At 38.0% G+C, this 21,010-nt stretch overlaps 1 protein-coding gene across 1 annotated transcript; it reads left to right on the forward strand.

Annotated features, from left to right (window-relative positions):
* Positions 1-459: 459 nt before the first annotated feature.
* Positions 460-3,404, forward strand: LOC149239676 (uncharacterized). The gene is made up of 2 exons (XM_089369939.1): positions 460-1,457; positions 1,730-3,404. The coding sequence occupies exons 1-2, from the start codon at positions 460-462 to the stop codon at positions 3,402-3,404; spliced, it is 2,673 nt and encodes an 890-aa protein (XP_089226065.1).
* The last annotated feature ends 17,606 nt before the right edge of the window (positions 3,405-21,010 follow it).

Here is a 21,010-nt window from a genome sequence, read left to right on the forward strand (position 1 = left end):
CTTGATATTGATTCCTTAATTATTGGGGGCGATTTTAATAGTACTCTATGTAACGATGAGATTTGGGGCAATGGCAGGAAAATCGACCCAATTGGCCGCATGATCCGGAATGCCATCATTCAAAATAATTTCATTGACATTCAGCCGGATTGTCGAGGGCCCACTTGGGACAATGGACGGTCAAATGACTCTTTCATGGCTAAAAGGCTAGACAGATTTATCCTTCATGGAAATCTGATTGAGAGATTTGGTCTCCCTTTGATGAAAATAATTCTTGTGTTTATATCAGATCACCACCCTATTTCTATTCAATGGAATAATATTGGATGCAGATTCGGTTACCCATTTAAATTTAACTGAACGTGGCTCTCTGATGAACACTTCAATCAGTTTATAAAGGAATCGTGGCAGCAACATACAAGTCCGGCTCAGAATCAGACACAGGCTTTTATTAATCGTATGTCTAATCTACGCAGCAAAGTCAAAAAATGGCAACGGGAGAAATCAGAATCCAATAGAAGAGAGCTGAAAGACATAGATAAGGAATTGCAATACTTATCTACGCACTTCAAAAACGCTTCCATATCCTCACATACTCGGAAACAAATATGGGACCTCGAAAAAAGGAAACAAAAGATTCTAGCAGAGGAAGAAGCCACTTGGCGTCTCAAGAGTCATGCCTTATGGCTCAGGGAAGGAGATAAAAATACCAAGTTTTTTCACAGATTTGCAAACAGGTGGAGGCAAGTGAACACGATTTGGGAAATAAAGGATGAAGCTGGTAAATCTTTTTTCTCCCAGGAGGATATATCACGTGAAGCTGTAAAATTCTTCAAAAAGGCCTACAACAGAGATATCGGAAGTGACATTGAAGATATTCTATGGGGCATTGATCTGTACCCTGCTATGTTTGATGAAAATCAAAACGCTGCCCTATTCTCTGAAGTCACTGAGGATGAATTATTGGCGATGATGAAATCCTTTCAGAAAGACAAATGTCTGGGGCCAGACGGTTGGTCTATTGACTTCTTTATCCACTTTTTCGACTTGTTCAAGGATGATATACTAAATATGGTCGAGGAATCAAGATTAAATGGTAACATCAGTCATCGAATTACCTCCACTTATATTGCTCTGATTCCTAAGAAGAAACTCTCTACATCTTTTTCTGATTATCGACCAATTTCTTTATGCAATGTTCTGTATAAGATAATCTCAAAAATCATTGCTATACGAGTGAGGAATGTTTTATCTCTGCATCTGTCCCCAGAACAGCACAGCTTTCTCAAGGATAGGAACATCTTAGATGCGGTGGCCCTTACTCAAGAATCCCTACATTCTATACATACTAGGAAATTGGATGCTGCTATATTAAAAATAGATCTAAAAAAGGCATATGACAGTGTGGACTGGGGCTTTATCCGATGTCTTCTAGCCAGGATTGGTCTTGATAACAGGTGTTCTAGGTGGATCATGGCGTGTGTGGTGGAGGTTAATTATGTTGTCTTGATCAACGATTTCCCACTCCTTTTTTTAAAGCAGCCAGGGGGCTTAGGCAAGGATGCTCCTTGTCTCCACTCCTTTTCATACTAGTAATGGACTCTCTCAGCCTCCATATCAAGAGGGCGATTCAACAAAATTTCTGTCGGCCCCTTCCCATATGTAGAGGAATATTCATCTCCCATAATTTTTTCGTCGATGACATTCTTATAACTGCAATTCTGTGCAGAGCATCCTGGATTTGCTTACATGAGATCTTGGGAAGATTCCAAAGCACTACTGGCATGATTGTTAACGAAGGGAAATCATCCTTTCATGTTGAAGACGTAAATGGGGATCTGATTACTTTCCTTACACAACTATTCAACATAAAAGCAATTCCACTTCGGAATGGGCTCAAATATTTGGGATTCAATCTGAAATCTGTAGGATATCGAGTGGCCGATTGGTCTTGGATAGCAGATCATTTTTACAAGAAAATTGCAGCATGGGAGTATATATGTTTATCTAAAGGAGGATGCATGATCCTGACTCAAGTTGTTCTTGTACAAACAATGGTCTATTGGGCGCACCTGTTCTATATCCCATCTGCTATAATTAACAATTTGAACAGGATGACTGCCAATTTTATATGGGGATGCAACAAAGACCAACATAAATACCACCTATCCAAACTTTCTGTGCTGGCGCGCCCTAAACATATGGGAGGATGGGGCATATTGGATTTATCGCATTTCAGGAAGGCACTTCTTTGCAAATCTATGTGGAAAGCAATTATGGGTGACTCGTTGTGGAGCTTGGCCATTCAAGCTAAATACATGGACAACATGGACATGTCATACTGGATCAGGGAAAATCACATTGGGTCCTCACTTGGATCTGCTATTTGGAGAGGCTTTAGGAAACTGGAACCATATTTCAGGCAAAATCTAATCTGGAAATTTCAGACTGGAGCAAAGATTATGATAGGATGGGATGAATTTGCTGGAGGGGCTGGAAAAATTCATGTATCTCCTCGGTTAATGAGATCGCTCCACAACAGGGGTATCTTCTTCTGGGCTAGTGCCATTCGAAAATGGGAAGGAGCCATTCCCATTTGGAAAACTGTGAATGAATTGCATCTTCGAGATGACATGGAGGTTCAATGGAATGCTATTATATCCTCGCTGCGCGCCCATGGCATATATCGCTCTGCGGATAAAGACTTTCTCATATGGAAGGGACTGGGTGGCTCCTCGGCAGTCCATGTTAAGCATATATATCTACAGTTTCTAATCTCTGAGGCAGGTAATACTGGAGACATCTTTCCTCCAACCTTCTGGAAATTGGGATGCCCCTCAAAGATCATAATCTTTGCATGGCTGGTGTTTCACAATAGGAATCTCACTTGGGAAAATTTACAAAAACGAAATTGGCACGGGCCTGCCATTTGCCTTCTTTGCAGAAATAACTCTGAAAACAATACACATCTATTTCTCACTTGCCCACAGGTGCAGCCTATCTGGCAGAATCTTGCTGCTCACTATGGTTTCACTCACTGCTCCTTCCCATCCATTCCTGAAGCTTTTAAAAGATGGAGCATCATGAACAAAGAATGGTGGGCCATCCCATTATTGACCATTTGGGCCATATGGAAATGGAGAAATGGTATGATCTTCAGTTCAAAAGTGGAATCTAACTCTTCTGTAGTTGCATCTATCTTATCTCTATACAGCGCCCTTGATTTGTCAGGACAGAACAGGAACAGGAATGGAAGAAGCCAAATGGCATCGGTGAACAGGAACAGGAATGGAAGAAGCCAAATGGCATCGATGACCACGACTTCTCCATGTGCTTATTTCGACGGAGCTGCACAACATGGGATGTGTGCTTGTGGTGTATACATCAATCCAGCAGATGGTTAGGCTTTTGAAATTTATTGGAATGCTGGACCAGGGTCCAACAACAGAGCTGAGGCAGTGGCATTAGCTGGTCTTCTTTCTTTTTGTATCTTTCTTGACATTCTGAATTTGCAAATCTATGGAGACTCGAAGGTTATAACTGATCATGTCTTGTCAAAACACAACATAAAAAACATTCATCTTGCTGGATGGCTGGACAGGATTGCAGCTTTATGGAACACCAAGAGGGACTATACTATTTCACATATTGACAGGAACAAAAACAAAAAAGTTGATGCTTTATCCAAAATAGGCTTAACTTCTCCCCAAGGTCTTTGGAGGATGCAGATCACAACGGACAGCAACAACTTCCAGATCCAGGACTTTTGTCTTTCGGGTATATAACTATATCAATGGCAAAATATCTGGTATGTTTTTATACTTGCCCATACTTTGGCATATTTCTTAGCAAAGGTTTGCACAATTATATTTTGTTGTCATCAAAATCATTTTGTTTTCTATATCTGTTGATCATATGTATCTATCTCCACACAATCATCTTGTAGTTGAACAGGAAATCTATCTAATGTTTTTGTTTAATCTCAAGATATGGCGCGGTCCACACATCTGCCTCTGCTAACGGCATTATCAATCGAGTCATGTATGCTTATATTATCCACTATCATGAATATAATACAAATATATAGCTTTTTTTTCGTGTTGAGATATTTATATTTTCTTATTTAGAACATTAGAGATAATGCCTCTTAGTGAAAATGTTTGTTTACCAGATTTTCAAATCGAAGTGTCCACAACCATTACCCAATCTCGATGACAATTTTGAATTTTATGGTCTCACATAAGTCTCCTTAGATATTAGACTACATCTAAAAGATCTATGATATTGTGTTTGTGTTTGAGATGTATCCCAAAAAGGTGTTCTTCACAATATTTCAGATTACTACTTATTAGTATTTTAATTGTGGTTATGGATTATTTTTTAAAAAGGGTTTGTTTTGATGATTTTGTTTGGTATATTTCATGGTTAATTGTTTTTTATCTTTTATAATTTGGTAAATGAATGATGCATTTGGTAATTTTCACAATAATGTGTACATATATCCCAATATATATGGGAATTTTAAATTCAATTTTCTTAATTTTATTTTTTTGGATGGTTTAAAAATAAATTTAATAGCTTGAATTAATTATATTGTGCGTTTATAATCATGATAAAAATAAACCAGTGGGCTTAATAACTAAGAGCATATTTTTCATTGTAAGCAGTGAGACAAGGTAGAGTATATATAGACAAGGTAGAGTATGTATGTCTTCGTAGGTTTTAGCAATCTGCGAAGGTGGGTCCCTTATCCCACAATCAAGAGGGTCTTATACACCAATTTGGTGTTTGGCTTGGTTGTGACCTTAAAATCATATATATATATATATATATATATAATTCAGTAATTTATAATATACATTTATCATATTAAATATGAAAAAAGGAGTAATTGATATGCCTTCAAAAAGGTATATATAAAAATTTAATGTATAAGCAAAATCTCCAACATTTTCAACCAATTATATCTGAGGATTGATAAGCACTTGGTTATAGAGCATTTAATTTTTGTATGTTGGTTTTCACTTGGTTGAATCTAAAGTTATTTAGATTTGACAATGTAAAATCTAACTATTTAAATTTGACATTGGGAAGCCTAACATATAGAGTATTAAATACTTTGTAGTCAGGGGTTTATTGCTCACCATTTAATATATATATATATATATATATATGAGTTTGGATTGACTAACACTACCAGCCAATCCTACTAGGTTATAGAGCATTTAATTTTTGTATGTTGGTTTTCACTTGGTTGAATCTAAAGTTATTTAGATTTGACAATGTAAAATCTAACTATTTAAATTTGACATTGGGAAGCCTAACATATAGAGTATTAAATACTTTGTAGTCAGGGGTTTATTGCTCACCATTTAATATATATATATATATATATATATATATATATGAGTTTGGATTGACTAATACTACCAGTCAATCCTACTAGGTGACCAATAAACACTTGGCTATAAAGCATTTAATGTTCTGTATGGTTGGGTTTTAATGTTCTCTATGTTTTGTAATTTATTATTTATTATTTAATATACATTTATCATAGTAATTGATATGACTTCAAAAACGTATATATAGAAATTTAATGTATATGTTAAATGAATCTCCAACATTTTCAATCAATTTTATTTGGGGATTAATAAGCACTTCGTTACATAGCATTTAATGTTTGTATGTTGGTTTTTACTTGTTCAACTCTAAAGTTAGTTAGATTTGACAATATGAAATTCAACTATCTAAATTTGACATTGTGAAACCCAACATATAGAGCATTAAATAATTTGTAGTCATGTACTTTTTGTTCACCATCTAAAAGGTATATATATATATATATATATATATATTTGGATCGACTAATACTACCAATCAATCTTACTAGACTAGGCGGCCAGTAAGCACTTGGCTATAAAGCATTTAATGTTATGTATGTTGGGTTTTGTATGGTCGAATATAAAGTTATTTTGATTTCAAAATGTGAAAACCTACCATAGAGAGCATTAAATACAATGTAGGTAGGTGCTTATTGCTCATCAACAAAATGGGTATAGAAAATTTAATGTATATATGAGCATGAATATAGATTGACCAACACTATTAATCAATTTTATTGGGTGATCAATAAGCACTTGGCTACATAACATTTATGTATATCGGGTTTCATTGTCAAATCTAAGCTTATTTAATCTTATTTAAACTTTACAGTGTGAAATCTAACATATAATCTAACATATAGAGCATTAAATACACTGTAAATAGATGCTTATTGTTCACCATCACATTGACTTAAAGAACTTATCAAAATTTTTGTATTTTTAAGTAACACATTATTTTTATTCTTTGAATAACAAAAGATATATATATATATATATATATATATATATTTGTTTGCTATCACATCGATCTAAACAAATCAAATCAAAAGTTTTTTTTAAGCAACAAGATTCATACTCTTTAAACAACAAAATATTAAAATATCAATGATTTTAGAGGGAGGAGGGTATTTTATGCCCCTTTCTAGATCATACTAATGTAACTCGTTTGCAGGTAACAAATTAAATCAAAAGTTTTTTTAAGCAACAAGATTCATACTCTTTAAACAACAAAATATCAATGACAACAAAATATTAAAATATCAATGATTTTAGAGAGAGGAGGGTATTTTATGCCCCTTTCTAGATCATGTGAATGTAACTTGTTTGCAGGTTTTGGAATATTCTATAAATCTCATGGACATGAATGAAGTCAACACATTGATCTAAACTAAATAAAAAAAAAATTATTCTTTAAGCAACTAATTTTTTTTATTCTTTAAGCACTATGTACATAATTATTTTTGGAGAGAGGTCAGTGCTTTATGCCCCTTTTTAGATCGCATGAATTTATGCTCCTTTGTAGATCACATGATTTTTTTTTTGAGAGAGATCAGTCCTTTATGCCCTTTTCTAGATCACATGAAATTTTGGATTATTCAGAAAATTCAATGGACTTGAGCAAAGTCAAATAAATGATTTTAGAGAGAGGTGGGTACTTTATATGATGCAGAAGCATCTTAGCAAAATTATTCCACTTGTATTTTCTATAAATCGTGATATTTGGCCTAGGAGAATCTGTGTTAGTTTGGAGGTTATGCTGAAGTGTTCCTAGGGGAAAATGTAAAAATTATATTAGGTGGAGTGGCATTATCCTCTAAGGGAAAATGTAAAAATAAATAGGTGGAGTGGCATTATCCTCTAGAAGAGGGGCATATGTAGGAATACGAGAGCTAATAGTTACAACCTCCATTTTGTATTAGAGATATTTTTTTAGGAGAGGATGAGAGGAAGAGGGGGACATGAGAGGGAAAAATCTATTGTGTCCTGAGTAGTTGTTGGACTTGTGTAATGAAATTGCAAATCTGTGCAATTGTTCGGTTCCATGTAATCCAATATCAATGTGAGTTATATTCTTTCTTCACTATGTGCTTGATCCCTACGGTCTTGCGTTAATATTCTGTGAGGAAAGGAGATAATTGAACCCCTCATATCCAATTGTTTGTGTGCATTAAAAGCATCCTCGTAGTAAGGATCCCTTGCTAAAGGATCGAATAGTTGCAGGTGTCGTAAGTACCAAAGGAGGATAGATTTGAAATTAGTTGAGAATTTGCAGTCGGTTTGGGGTTTGTAGTTTTTGGTTCTTGCAAATAAATAAGCCTATGTAAGCATTGAGATATGTTTTATTCCATGAAGTTAGGGCACTATGTTCGATTCCTAGCATTGAGTACTAACTCAACACAAGGTTTTGTCACAACAGAGGTGTGGTTCCGCCCATGCACAAGGTTCCACTTCGAAGTTCCATCGAACACCAAAATGGTTTTCATTGTGGGTGATTTCAATTTCAGACTCCCCTCTTGCTAACTCATGACTCATGACAAACCACGAGGGTGGGGATGGGGCTCGAAGTGAATCAGGGCCGTAGATTAGACCCACACTACAATCTCATTGTTTAGAGGTAGAACCCCATTAACAAAGGTTCCATGGAGGTGGTCCCCATTTTAGACATCCCACCCCCTTGTTAAACCACGTCAGACCAAAGAGACCTCAAAGTGAACTCGGGTCGTTTATCGATTCGCGCCTATGACAATGCCATCCAAAGTAATGTGAAAATTCCTAAGCTGGAATCCCCATTGCAGAAAATTGATGTTACTTCTCCTACTTGTTAATTCATGCAAGTTATTTACTGTGTTCTATGGTAATACCGAAGCAAATACATCTACAACCTTCACTTAATTAACATATATGTGGAAACAAAATATTGAGAAAGAAAGAAAAATACAACAGATAGGACAGTTATTTTTGGACAAAAGTCCTTGGAACAACCCAATGCCGAAAAACTGGTGTAGCAGCTCCGAGGGTTTATTATTATTAGGCAGTAGCAAAATCTGAATACATCACTAAATACCTCACAGGGTTATTCAGTTACAGAGAGAAATACTAGCAGAAGCCTTGCGAGTTTTACCTCACACAATCTCTGAGAAATCCTGGCTGAACTAGCCCCAAACTGACTGCCCCCCGACTATTCTGGCTGCCTTTGCGCAGTGTCTACATCAGCCGAGCGTCAAGCTCTCTAGGTGTTGCGTCACTTCTCTGGCTAGTCTATCTATTGCCCAGGAAATTCGATTTATGCCTCCCAATCTCACACCCCGGCTCCCGGCTTCTAAAAATCGAATTCCTCTGTAGATTTCAGACTCCTCTCTCTCCCTCTGCGTTGATTTTGTGTGGCCCTTTTGGCCTTGTGTCAGCCTCTGTGTCAAGGCTTTTGGATCACTCACTGCCTGTCTCTGCTGATGTATCTCCAGCTGAGAATCTCTCTCCAGAAGATGCTATCCCTGCCCCTCAACTGCAAGAGATCTCCTCAAACGATTTTTCCTCCTGAGAACTGCTCACTTCAGAAAATCGATTTTCTCTATCTCTTTGTGTGTTTTCCAAATGACCCTCAAGCCCCTTCTTATATCTTTCCGTTGGACAACCAATGGCCTAAATTAAAATGTAATCAAAGGCTCAGATCGTTTTGGCTTGATCCATGGATTTTTCGAGAAGTTTCTCCCTTGATTAGATTAATACCCATTAATATTTTAATTTTACTAAGTTTAGACTTAGGAACCCCATTAAAAATATTAATTATTTTCATAAAATCACTTATGGGTGGAATTTCCGAAAACGTTTTTTGGGTTCTTTGGAATACCTGTACCCAAGCCTCCCTGCAAAATTTGAGACTTAGAGCACATCTGGTGCTACCCCAAATCAACAAGTAAGCCCCTTCATAACACATTATGAGAATTTTGAGGTCTAAAATGGGCCTCCTAAGGAAATTATAAAATAATAGTGGAAATAATAAAATAAGATTACATTACATCATCAAATTTTAGAGGGTAAAAAGAAAAATTATTATTTCAACTTATCTCACTATGGGTTTATTTCGAGTGGGAACACTCGTTGGATGCATAATTTGATTCCTCACCCAAGGCGTACCCATGTTGCATACTTTCAATGGACCTTGCTACACGAAAAATGAGAAATACATGAAAAACGTGATTGCAATCACGTTTTTCATGTATTTCTCATTTTTCGTGTAGCAGCCTGCAGGGTCCATCAAAAGTATGCAACATTGGTACTTTTTGGAAGAGGAATTAAATTTTGCATCCAATGAGTACTCCCACTTGAAATTTGAGTAAAACATTAGGGATATAACTTGAAAATACAAGTTGAAAAAGTAGTTTTATTATTTTATTATTTTTTAATCTTTTTATTTTTTTACTCCAAAAATGATGAATCATCCCCCATGGTTGACATCATCATCTTGAATCCTATTGGTTTGCATAAAGTTTATTTTGGTTGTACATTTTTCTTAGGAAGCCCATTTTAGACCTCAAAATTCCTCTAATGAAGGGCTATACATAGTAGAATACCAATATGATAAGTGGTAGGTGGTCCCATTAGTTGTCATCCTTGACAGACGGAACACTTTACATCTATTGTCACCATTGTTCTATAGACGTAGCCCTATTGTGAAAGCACATTAGGCCATAGGCATTGATGAGCGGTAGGAAGTCTTGTTGATTAATAGATCTGATAGATGACAATTCTCCCAACAATTGTGGGTTCTGTCTTAACTTTGACAGGGAAAATTCAAAATAAAATAAAATTTTGACGCACGAAGAGGATTGAGGTGGCACCCATAAAGTGGTATTAGAGAATAGTCTCTTGGAAATGGTAGAAAGACACAAAGGAGCATCTTGAGGAGCAGTTTGAAAGAGATCTGTGAAAATAAAAAAGGCCTATAGTGAATGCAACTATAGAAGAGGAGATGAAGCACATTCAAGAGAGTTTGGTAGCAATAGAAAGTTCCTAAAGGCTAGGAGATGACAACGAAGATGCCAGTGGAACTGAAGAATAGCCTTCTCGTGAAGGAGGAGGAAGAGAATCAATAGAGGAAAAAATGTTGAGGATGATAGCCAAATTAGGTGTCAGACTGAAGATGGAAGTACCTGCAGATGAAGGTATGCAAGGTAATTTGAATGTTGATAAATGAATGGATTGGCTAAATGCTATGGACAAGTATTTTGATTATGAACAATTTGATGAGGTAAGAAAGTGAAGTTTGCTTTCACGAGATTGAACGAACTTGCAGCTCTACAGTGAGATGAAATGAGGGCTGACAGGAAAAGAAAAGGCAAGCCCAATATCGGAAGTTGGGGCAAAATGGTGGCAAGAATAAAAAACAAGTTCTTACCAAGGATTACTAGTTATATCTTTTCAAGCAAGTTCTTACCAAGGATTACTAGTTATATCTTTTCAAGTAGTTGCAGAACCTTAGATAGAGATCCATGACAATGAAAGAATATACAAAAGAATTGTATAGATTAAATATGAGAGCTAGACAAATTGAAGAGGATGTTGAAAAGGTTGCCAAATATCTTAATGGCTTGAGGTGTGAGATTCAAGATGATATTGGTATCTTGACTCTAAACATAGTTTGGGATGCTTATTAAGCTGCCTTGAAATATGAGGAAAATATTTCAAAGAAACAAAGTTAAAATACCAGAGTAAAAGGTCATGCTAGAGGCAAGGGACAATTAGGTAGCAGAGAAAGATATTCAGGAGGTCACTTGAGAGGAAGAAGATCTTCCTCTAGAGCTAGAGGTAAAAGCAAAGACTACTAGCCTAGATGCTACAAATGTGGATAGTTAGGCCATATGTCATGGGGATGCCCAGAGAATACTCCAACAGGATAGAGGAGTATACATGTGGAAAAAACCAAAGAAGAGAATGTGAATGCAATGGCAATTAAAGAAGTTGTTGAAGCATGAGAATCCCTATTATTGAAGAAAGTTTTAATTAAATCAGAGAAAGAAACTAAAAAACTAGCCCCGAGGAGGAGTTTGCTTAGGATCGTGTGTAAGACAAGAGGTAAGTGTTGTAAGATTGTAATTGATAGTGGTAACACATATAATCTTGTTTCGACATAGATGGCAGAGAAACTAGATTTAGAAAGGAATTCCAATTCTAACCCCTTACAAATTTTCATGGTTGCCAAAACGCTAGCAAATCTTAGTCAATGAACAATATAAAGTAGATATTCAGATTGGAAGGTACAAGGATGAAATATTGTGTGATGGAATTCTTGTGGATGTTTCCCATATTTTGCTGAGAAGGCCATGGAAGTTTTATAGGAGATTTATCCATGATCGTAGAAGGAACATTGACACACTTGAGAAGGATGGTCACAAACATACACTATTGCCTTTACAAGATGGAGGAGTTAAAGAGGAACTTGTTCCTAGTGTGTTGTTGATGAGTGGCAAGGAGTTGCTACAAGAGGTAAAAAAGAAGGAACTACATTTTGCCTTGATTGGTAAACTCAAGGAGATTTTACTAGCACAAGTTTAAATGATTTTCTTGAGGAATTCAAGCATATATTGGGATTTTGTTGATATAAATGTGGATGAATTACAAAGTAAACTACCCCTTATTCGAAGCATCAACCATCATATAGATATGATTCCAGGAGAAAATCTTCCAGACAATGCAGCCTGCAAAATGACTCCTCAAGAAAATGGAGAGATAAAGAAGCAAGTGCAAGGGTTGTTAGACAAAGGTATTATCAGATAAAGTTTAAGTTCATGTGTTGTTCCAACAACCCTTAGTCCAAATAGGGATGGTGGATGGAGGATGTGCACTGGTTTGAGGGCCATCAACAAAATAACAATCAAGTATTATTTCCTCTTCCATGCGTTGACAACTTAATTAGTTATTTGAGTGGGGCTGGATATTTTTCTAAAATTGATTTAAAGAGTGGGTATCACCAAATCCAAATAAGAGAAGGGGATGAGTGGAAAACAACCTTTAAGACTTGTTAATGTTGGAAAACCATGAGACTTATGTATTTAGATGATTTTCCTTATTCTTGATAATTACTTGTGATAAGTGTTGGCCTTTTATTACTTTATTAAATCTTTGCTCATCAAGGAATTACCAAAACAATGAATATCACAACAAGACAGAGTACACAAGATATAGGCTCCAAGCCAAGGCAAAACCCCTCCAAGGGGAAAACCCATAAATGCTTATGTTCTTCTTTAGAATCTGCTTACAATAGAGACTTGCAAGACCCAAAGACCAAAGCCAATAAACCCTCCAAGCCCCAAGCCAATCCCTAGCAAGATCTTCCTTGAGACAACTTCCAGAACTTCGATACTGCTTCTTTGATGCTGGAACTTTGACCCCTGCAACACAATTTTGACCTTGCAATTTTGGCCTCCTACAACAACTTCAGAATTTCAGCCTCCTGCAACTAGTAGCTTCACAAACCCTAGTGAGACAAGGAAAGCGATTCTTTAACAAACTTCAACTTTTTCTCCTTTTCTTCGTCCTCCCATCTCCTCTTCTTCACCTTCGCTATTGCAGATTGAATTTGCTTGAGATGAGTGTCCAAATGAGTCGAGTTTCACTCCTTTATATAGACTTTCTTGAGGGTCGAATTCCCTCTCTTTAGGTCGACTTGATCTATTCCTTGGGCGACATGGTCTTGGGCTTATCCATGGCTTTTCTTGACAAAATAAATATTTTTCTTCATTGCAATGAGTCAAAATGGGACTATGACACATGGCCAATATTATTCTTTACCCTAGAAAGACCTAAAAACATGAAGAACATGTTTTTGACTCGAATTTGAGTATGAAACCCATACTCCAATTTTTTTTTTTCTTTCTTTATAAAGAATTTAAAATGACATGACTACAATTACATCATAATGAAGACCGAACGTAGTTACAATTTTCAACACTCCCTCTTAACTAGGGAGGTATTCATGGTACAAGGAATCTCAATCTTGAAGCATTCTCATAAGAAGAGTCAGATTGATAAGCCATCTTTTGTCAAGCATCTTTATCATAACCAACACTGTCCCTGAAGGCCTTAACTGGACAAACTCATCTTTAATTATGAGCATTATGCTGGGAGGCTTTACGTGAGCTGCCACACTACCTCTCAAGGCACATACCCCATCCAGATGTCTACAAGGTATGTCCTTTTAGGACTATTCTTATCTTGGATTCCCAAACCTGGATCCTCAAAGAATATCGGTCCTCTTCAACTACTCTTATTTTAGATGCGTACCTCATCCTCAAAGAGCATCGATTAACAACTTCTTTCCTTAGATTCTACAATCCATAAGAAGTTCCAATCTAGATGCTTATCCAATCCTACGGACTCCATTCTTTCTTTATGGCCTTCACTAAGACTTACGACTGTTAGTGCTAGTGTAGTGCCCGACCCATTTAGACAAGAGCTATCCGATATCACCCCCTCTCTATTATGGAAGAGATATCCACCAAACCAAGCTTACCTCTCAGGTACTCGAGATTCTTGTTGGTAATGCTTTAGTCAGTATGTTTGCTACCTATTCATCTATAGGTAGATAGTGCAACTCCACAACCCTATCTCGTACCAAGCTTCTGATGTAGTGGTACTTCTTGTTTATATGTTTCGTCTTCGCATGAAATACCAGGTCTTCCATCAATCTTATGTAACTCTAATTATCACAATCTATCCATATAGGGCTAAGTGGTCCTTCAAACAAGTCTGAGACTTTGATATCAACTTCCTCAGCCAAACTGGTTCCTAATAGGCCTCACTTGTAGCAACATATTAAGCTTCAACACTACTCAAACCAATTGTATCCCGCTTTTTACTCATCCATGAGACCATGGAAGATCCTAGGTTGAAGCATCCACCTGTCGTGCTTCTTCCTTCTGAATCTGTATATCCCATGAGTTGGAATTCATTACCAATGTACAGAGGAAGTGATATATAGTTCCATGTAAATCTCTTAGAATATCCTTGGATGCAATCTAATGATCATGTTTTGGCTCCATTTGAAATTGACTCAGGACATTTATTGTAAAACAAATGTCCGGCCTTGTGTTTACTAGATTCATCAAGGACCCAATCAATTGTCTCTAGCAAGTAGGGTCCATTGGACTAGATTTTGGACTCAACTTCTTTAAATTGGTAATCATAGGAGTCATCATAGGGTTACAATCCATCGTGCCATACTTTTGAATCATCTTGATCACATACTTACCTTGACCAAGCTATATTTCTCCTGGCTTCTCCCATACTTCTAGTCCCAAGTAATAATGCATGATCCCAAGATCCTTCATATCGAACTTGGGTACTAATTGCTTCTTACATTCCTGAATTTGATGTTCTACATCTGTGTCTAGTAGATCATCCACATACAAGAGTATGATTATGGGTTCACCCTAGACCACCTTGATATATAGGTTAGGGTTTGCAGTGATCTTGGTAAAACTGAGTCTCAATAGGTATGCATCCATTCTTGCATACCAAGCCCTAGGTGCTTACTTTAAGCCATATAGAGCCTTCTTCAATCTGCAGACATGAGTCTCCCTCTGATTTATTTCAAATCCTTGAGGCTGCTCAATGTAAACCTCCTCATCGATGGTCCCATTCAGGAAAGTTGTCTTGACATCCATTTGATGGATGTTCCATCCCATAGTAGCAACCAATGAAACAAATGATCTTATGGTTGTATACCTAGTTGTGGGGGCAAAGGTTTCTTTGTAATCAATTCCTTCTTTCTATGAGAAGCCTCTTGCTACAAACCTTGCTTTGTATTTGTCTATGGTCCCATTTGCAGCGTGATTTATCTTGTAAACCCATTTTGAAGTGACTATAGATTTGTCACTTTGCCTAGGGACAATCTCCTAGACATTGTTCTTCATTATGGATTGGTATTCTTCCTGCATAACATTCCTCCACTCTTGATGTTTAGCAACATCTTCATAGGAGGAAGGTTTTGCTTCAATAAGCTTTGTCATATATGCAACATATCCTGAATACCTCTTTGGTCTTTTATAATCCCTGGAGGTCCTTGATGCTCTATGTCCTTCTACTTCTTGAAGAGTAGTTTCCAACCAAACAAGCCTATTCTGATTTTCTAAAACAATTACTTGTTGTATAGACTCACAAGAACCTTCAACGTTTTCTTGAGTAGATATCTGCTCTTGACCATCATGTAAAAATTCCAAATTGGAACCCTATTGCAGCGACTGGTATTATTTCTCCTAATTGTTAATTAATTTAACAATCTATCTTCACCCCTGTGAGCATCACTCGATGCAATGAGTGCTAAGTGAACTATTCAAAAATCATGAGAAATTATTCGGTTACGACTACCTCTCATGGAAATGGTCATAGATGATTGATTTACTTAACGCAGTTGAATCCCAAAAATGATATCTAATATAATGCACTACAGAAACCCCTCAATACTTAAATTCAAAAGAGTAAAGGGAACTCTACTTGAATGGTTCATGAGGCACAATACTTGCTAAGTTTTTGCAAATGGGGTAGCAAGTTAAGTGGGCTTGATTGTGGGGAAAACTCCACAGTTAAGCGCACTTGAACCAGAGGCGATCTGGGATGGGTGACCTCCCGAGAAGTCTTGGTTACTGGGTGCAAGCCCCGGAAGTGATGATTGACGCTGTGTGATTCATTTCACTAGTTTCAATCCCACTTCTTCACCCCTGTGAGCATCACCCGGTGCAATGAGTGCTAAGTGAACTATTCAAAAATCATGAGAAATTAGTCAGTAATGACTACCTCTCATGGAAATGGTCATAGATGATTGACTTACTTAACACAGTTGAATCCCAAAAACTATATCTAATATAGTGCACTGCGGAAACCCCTCAATACTTAAAATCTATTTGCTACCACAAATATCAAAATAAACACACTACAACCTTCACAAATAAAATAGTGTGGAAAAATAATGCGCTGGAAATTGAGAAATGCTAGCACACATAGATAAAATATGAGACAATTATTTTGGACAAAAGTTCTGGGAAAAACCCAACTTGGGAAAACCAGTGTAGCAACTGAGGGTTTTATTATTGTGCAGGAGTGAGAAATTCTGAGTACAACCAGATACCAAAATCTGGCAATCCTACAGAGAAAAATACTGGCAAAAATCTAGTGAGGAATTTCCTCTCCCCACAGGCAATCCCCTGCACAACTTTCCTTCAGAAACTCGGCCCTCTGACCCTCTGTGTCAGCCTCTGCCCCTCTGTGTCAGCCTCTGCCCTGCTCTTTGTAGCTTGCTTGACTTCAAGCCTCTAACTAGTCTCTGATGAAGTCGTTCTGCTCTCTGCTGGCTAGAAAGATGCTTCTTCGACACTGTGGGACTCCTTCCTGACCTCTGGAATTGAAGACGTCTTTCCCTCTCAGCAAATCGAACTTGCCTCTAGAAGCTGTTGTACTGCCCCTGCATCAACTTCTCTGTGGGTCTTCTGCCTCTCTGCAAATGCACTCACTAGATCTAAAATACCTCTTCTAGCCTCACTGTCTCTGCCCCTCACTCACTGCTTCGATCTCTTGCTCTCTCTGGCAACTGAATGCTGCTACTCAAGAAATCGGTCTACCAAGAAATCGAACTGCTCAAGTGTTCTCTCCATCACCACATCGACCTCCTCTTATAATCCTCTGTTGGAGCACCAACGACCAATATTATAACATAATCGATGGCTAGGATCATCATAACCATATTCCCTAAGTGTAGAATTAGGAAATATTTAAAAATTGGTTAATAATCTAATTAAGTCATTTCTAGGAGAAATACCCAGAAACAATTTCTGGGTTTTGAAGATCTCATGTATTCTAGCCTCTCCACCAAATTTTGTGGCTAGAACACATACAATGCTACAAAAAATAGCACTCCCTCTTAGCGAGGAATGTGTTCTACTGTTGCACTCTCTGCCACAACACCCTGTCTCTGCATCATATCCTGTCATGCTGCTGATGTCTGGCCATATTTCCCACCAACCACTGCACAAATCTAATATCCACTGCATCTGTGATGCTGCCATATTGTTGCCAACACTGCATCTGCACTACAACTGCCTCTCATCTGTTGCTATTGCAACTGAAACATCTACAATTGAAAAGCATCCAAAATATTGAATCAACTGTGTTTAGTATGATGCCTCTGTCTCTCGAGTCTCTGACTGCTACCAGTATCTGCACTGTCACTGAAGGATCTGCGCTACTATTGACTCTGTGCTATGCCAACTGCACTGCTGCCAACTCTGCACTGCGCTACCCAACATCTAACTGCTACTAGTCTGTAATTGTCACTCTGATACTGACTGCATCAACTTCCATGGATCCATCCTGTTACTCAATACTATGGGCCCCCATAGTCAGGTAATGATCCATGAGGTGGAATCCTCAAGGATCTTGCCCAACTCTGCACTCTGGGGCTACAACACCAAGTCACCCCACCTCACTCTAGGAGGTATATTGATAAACATAGCGAAGTCTTCAACTAGCGTGGAGGAAAGCCTATCGATCTCTGTTGAAGCTACCTACTGGTCCTGCTTCTCCTCGTCCTTCCTGAGAGGACACTGGGTATTATAGTGACCAAGCTCACCACATCTGAAGCAATTGACCTTTGACAGGTCCTCCTTCTTTCTCTGCTCCCCCTGTCCCTCGCTGGGACCCTTTGATGCGAGTGACACATTCTCCTCCTCCTTCACCGACTTTGACCCGCTGCTGCTGCCACTGATGGAGCTTGTCTCAACTCCTCCTGCTGTAAATCGGCCCACATTCTATCCTAGTCGAGTAGCCTATCTTTGCCCAATATGCTTTGGACAAAGACCTGCCAATCATCTGAGATGCTATTGAGTGCCAATCACACTAGATCTGTGGGTTGAGGCACTGCCGCAACAACTAACAGCTCGTCTCGAACCTCTTGAATCCCGGTAAGGAAGGGGTCTATGCCTTCCCCTTTCTGCGACCCGGATGACTATCAACTTCTCCTCTAGGTACATGTTCCACTGCTCAGAAGTACCCTGGTACAATGTGGAGAGAGCGTCCCACATCTGTTTGGCATTATCTTTGCCAGTTGTATGTGAGACAACATGATCCTTGACTCCATCTAGGATCAACCGCTTCACCCGAGCCATCTCTTTCTTGTATTCTTTCTGCTAATATGCATCCCAAGGAACCACCACTACTGCATCGATATAGGCTTTCAGGCCATATTCATCTATAAGGAAGGACATCCTTGACTTCCAGATGATGTAATTGGAAGCTCCATCCAACCTGCCCTGATCACGAAGCCCAGAAGTGGCCATCTCAACAAATTGTCGAAAACTTCTCTTTCCTTCTACTCGACTGCTACTCTACTACTCGCACTCCCTTGTGGAGTGAGAATATATGCTCACAGCGATTGCTGATCTACAAGGAAAAATAGAACTTCTTGAGACTAGAAGTTCCTTGAGGAGAATTTTCCCTCTATGCATGCTCTTCTCTCTTCCACCTTGACATTAGTTCTGCTTCAACATACTGTTGCAAAATCCCTACGTCTAGCTAGAGATTTGCACAACGAAAGTACTGAGCTGCTACCTCTGCCTATAGAATCACTTGATCTAGAAAGATCGAATTTTTCTTCCCCCCAAGAAAAAACGAACCTCCTCAAGAAACTCTGTCTCCTGGGAAAAACACTGCGTTGCACTTGGGAATTTCGGCCTGCTGCCCTTGCTGAGCAGCGAATATCCTTTCCTTCATTTCTGGGCTCTCCAGCTGATCAACTAGGCTCTGATACCATGTGAAAATTCCAAAATAGAACCCTATTGCAACAACTGGTATTATTTCTCCTAATTGTTAATTAATTTAACAATCTATCTGCTACGAAAAATATCAAAATAAACACACTGCAACCTTCACAAATAAAGTATTGTGGAAAAATAATGTGCTAGAAACTAAGAAATGCTAGCGCACACATAATATATGGGACAATTATTTTTGGACAAAAGTCATCGGAAAAATCCAACTTGGGAAAACCGGTGCAGCAGTTGAGGGTTTTATTATTATGTAGGAGTGAGAAATTTGAGTACAACTAGATGCCAAAATCTGGCAATCCTACAGAGAAAAATATTGGTGAAAATCTAGTGAGGAATTTCCTCACCCCACAGGAAATCCCCGACACAACTTGCCTTCATAAACTCGTCTCTCTGACCTTATTCGTCAACCTATGCATTTCTCCATGTAGTCTACTTGATGTCAAGCCTTGACTAGTATCTGATGAAGTCGTTCTGTCCTCTACTAGCTGGAAAGATGCTTCTTTGGCACTATGGGACTCCTTCCCGGCCTTTGGAACCGAAAGCGTCTTTCCCTCTCAGCAAATCAAACTTGCCTCTAGAAGTTGTTGCGCTGCCCCTATGTCAACTTCTTTGTGGCTCTTTTGCCACTCTGCAAATGCACTCATTGGATTTGGAATACTTCCTCCAGCCTCACTGTCTCTGGCCCTCACTCACTGCTTCGATCTCTAGCTCTCTTCGACAACTAACTGTTGCTACTTTGGAAATTGATTTGCCAAGAAATCGAACTACTCAAGTGTTCTCTCCATCACCACATCGACCTCCTCTTATAATCCTCTGTTGGAGAACCAACGACCAAGATTAAAACATAATCAATGGCTAGGATCATCTCTGGATCAATCCATGTGAGTTTCTAGATGATTCTAGCCTTGACTTAATTAATACTGATTAATTAACCATATTCCCTAAGTTTAGATTTAGGAAATATTTACAAACTGGTTAATAACCCAAGTCATTTCTAGGCGAAATTGAAACAAATTGTGGGTTTTGGAGATCTCATGTATTTTAGCCTCTCCACCAAATTTCATGGCTAGAACACATATGATGCTACAAAAATTATCACATCATTGGCCCTAGAGATATCCTCAAAGATAGGTATTTCTTCTTCATCAAAGTCAACCAGAACATCTTTTGATTTCTTGTAAGCTATGCTTTTATCAAAGATGACATCCCTGCTTACTTCAATGCGGCGATCATCCTTGATATAGATTTTATATGCTTTTGATGAAGCACTATATACCACAAATATTCCCTTTAAACTAGTAGGATCTAACTTCTTTCTTTTGTCCTTGGGTATATGAATATACACAAGACACTCAAATATTCAAAGATGATCCACACTTGGCTTCTTTCCTATAAATGCTTCTTCCAGATTCATGTTGTTAAGAATCTTGTGAGGACTTCGATTTTGTAAGTAGATAGTTGTCATGCATGCCTCTCCCCATAGGAATTGAGGGAGATCTTGATCATGTAGCATAGCCCTAACACATTCCTCAATAGTTCTATTCTTTCTTTTTGCTATATCATTATGTTATGGATTATAAGGAGCAATGAGCTCCCTCTTAATCCCTGCTTCCTTGCAGAAAGCTATCAATTCTTTTAAGGTTTATCCTCTGCCTTAGTCGAACCTCAAAGTTTTGATATTTCTCTCAGTTAGGTTTTCCACTTCATTCTTGAACTCTTGAAACTTTTCGAATACCTCATCCTTATTCTTGAGAAGGTATAACCAAGTCTTCCTTGAGTAATCATCAATGAAGGTTACATAATATTGATGCC

This window comes from Pinus tabuliformis, chromosome 8 (genome assembly GCF_031772625.1).
Source record: "Pinus tabuliformis cultivar Carrire ecotype Pingquan chromosome 8, CPIR1, whole genome shotgun sequence".
Lineage (NCBI taxonomy): Eukaryota > Viridiplantae > Streptophyta > Pinopsida > Pinales > Pinaceae > Pinus > Pinus tabuliformis.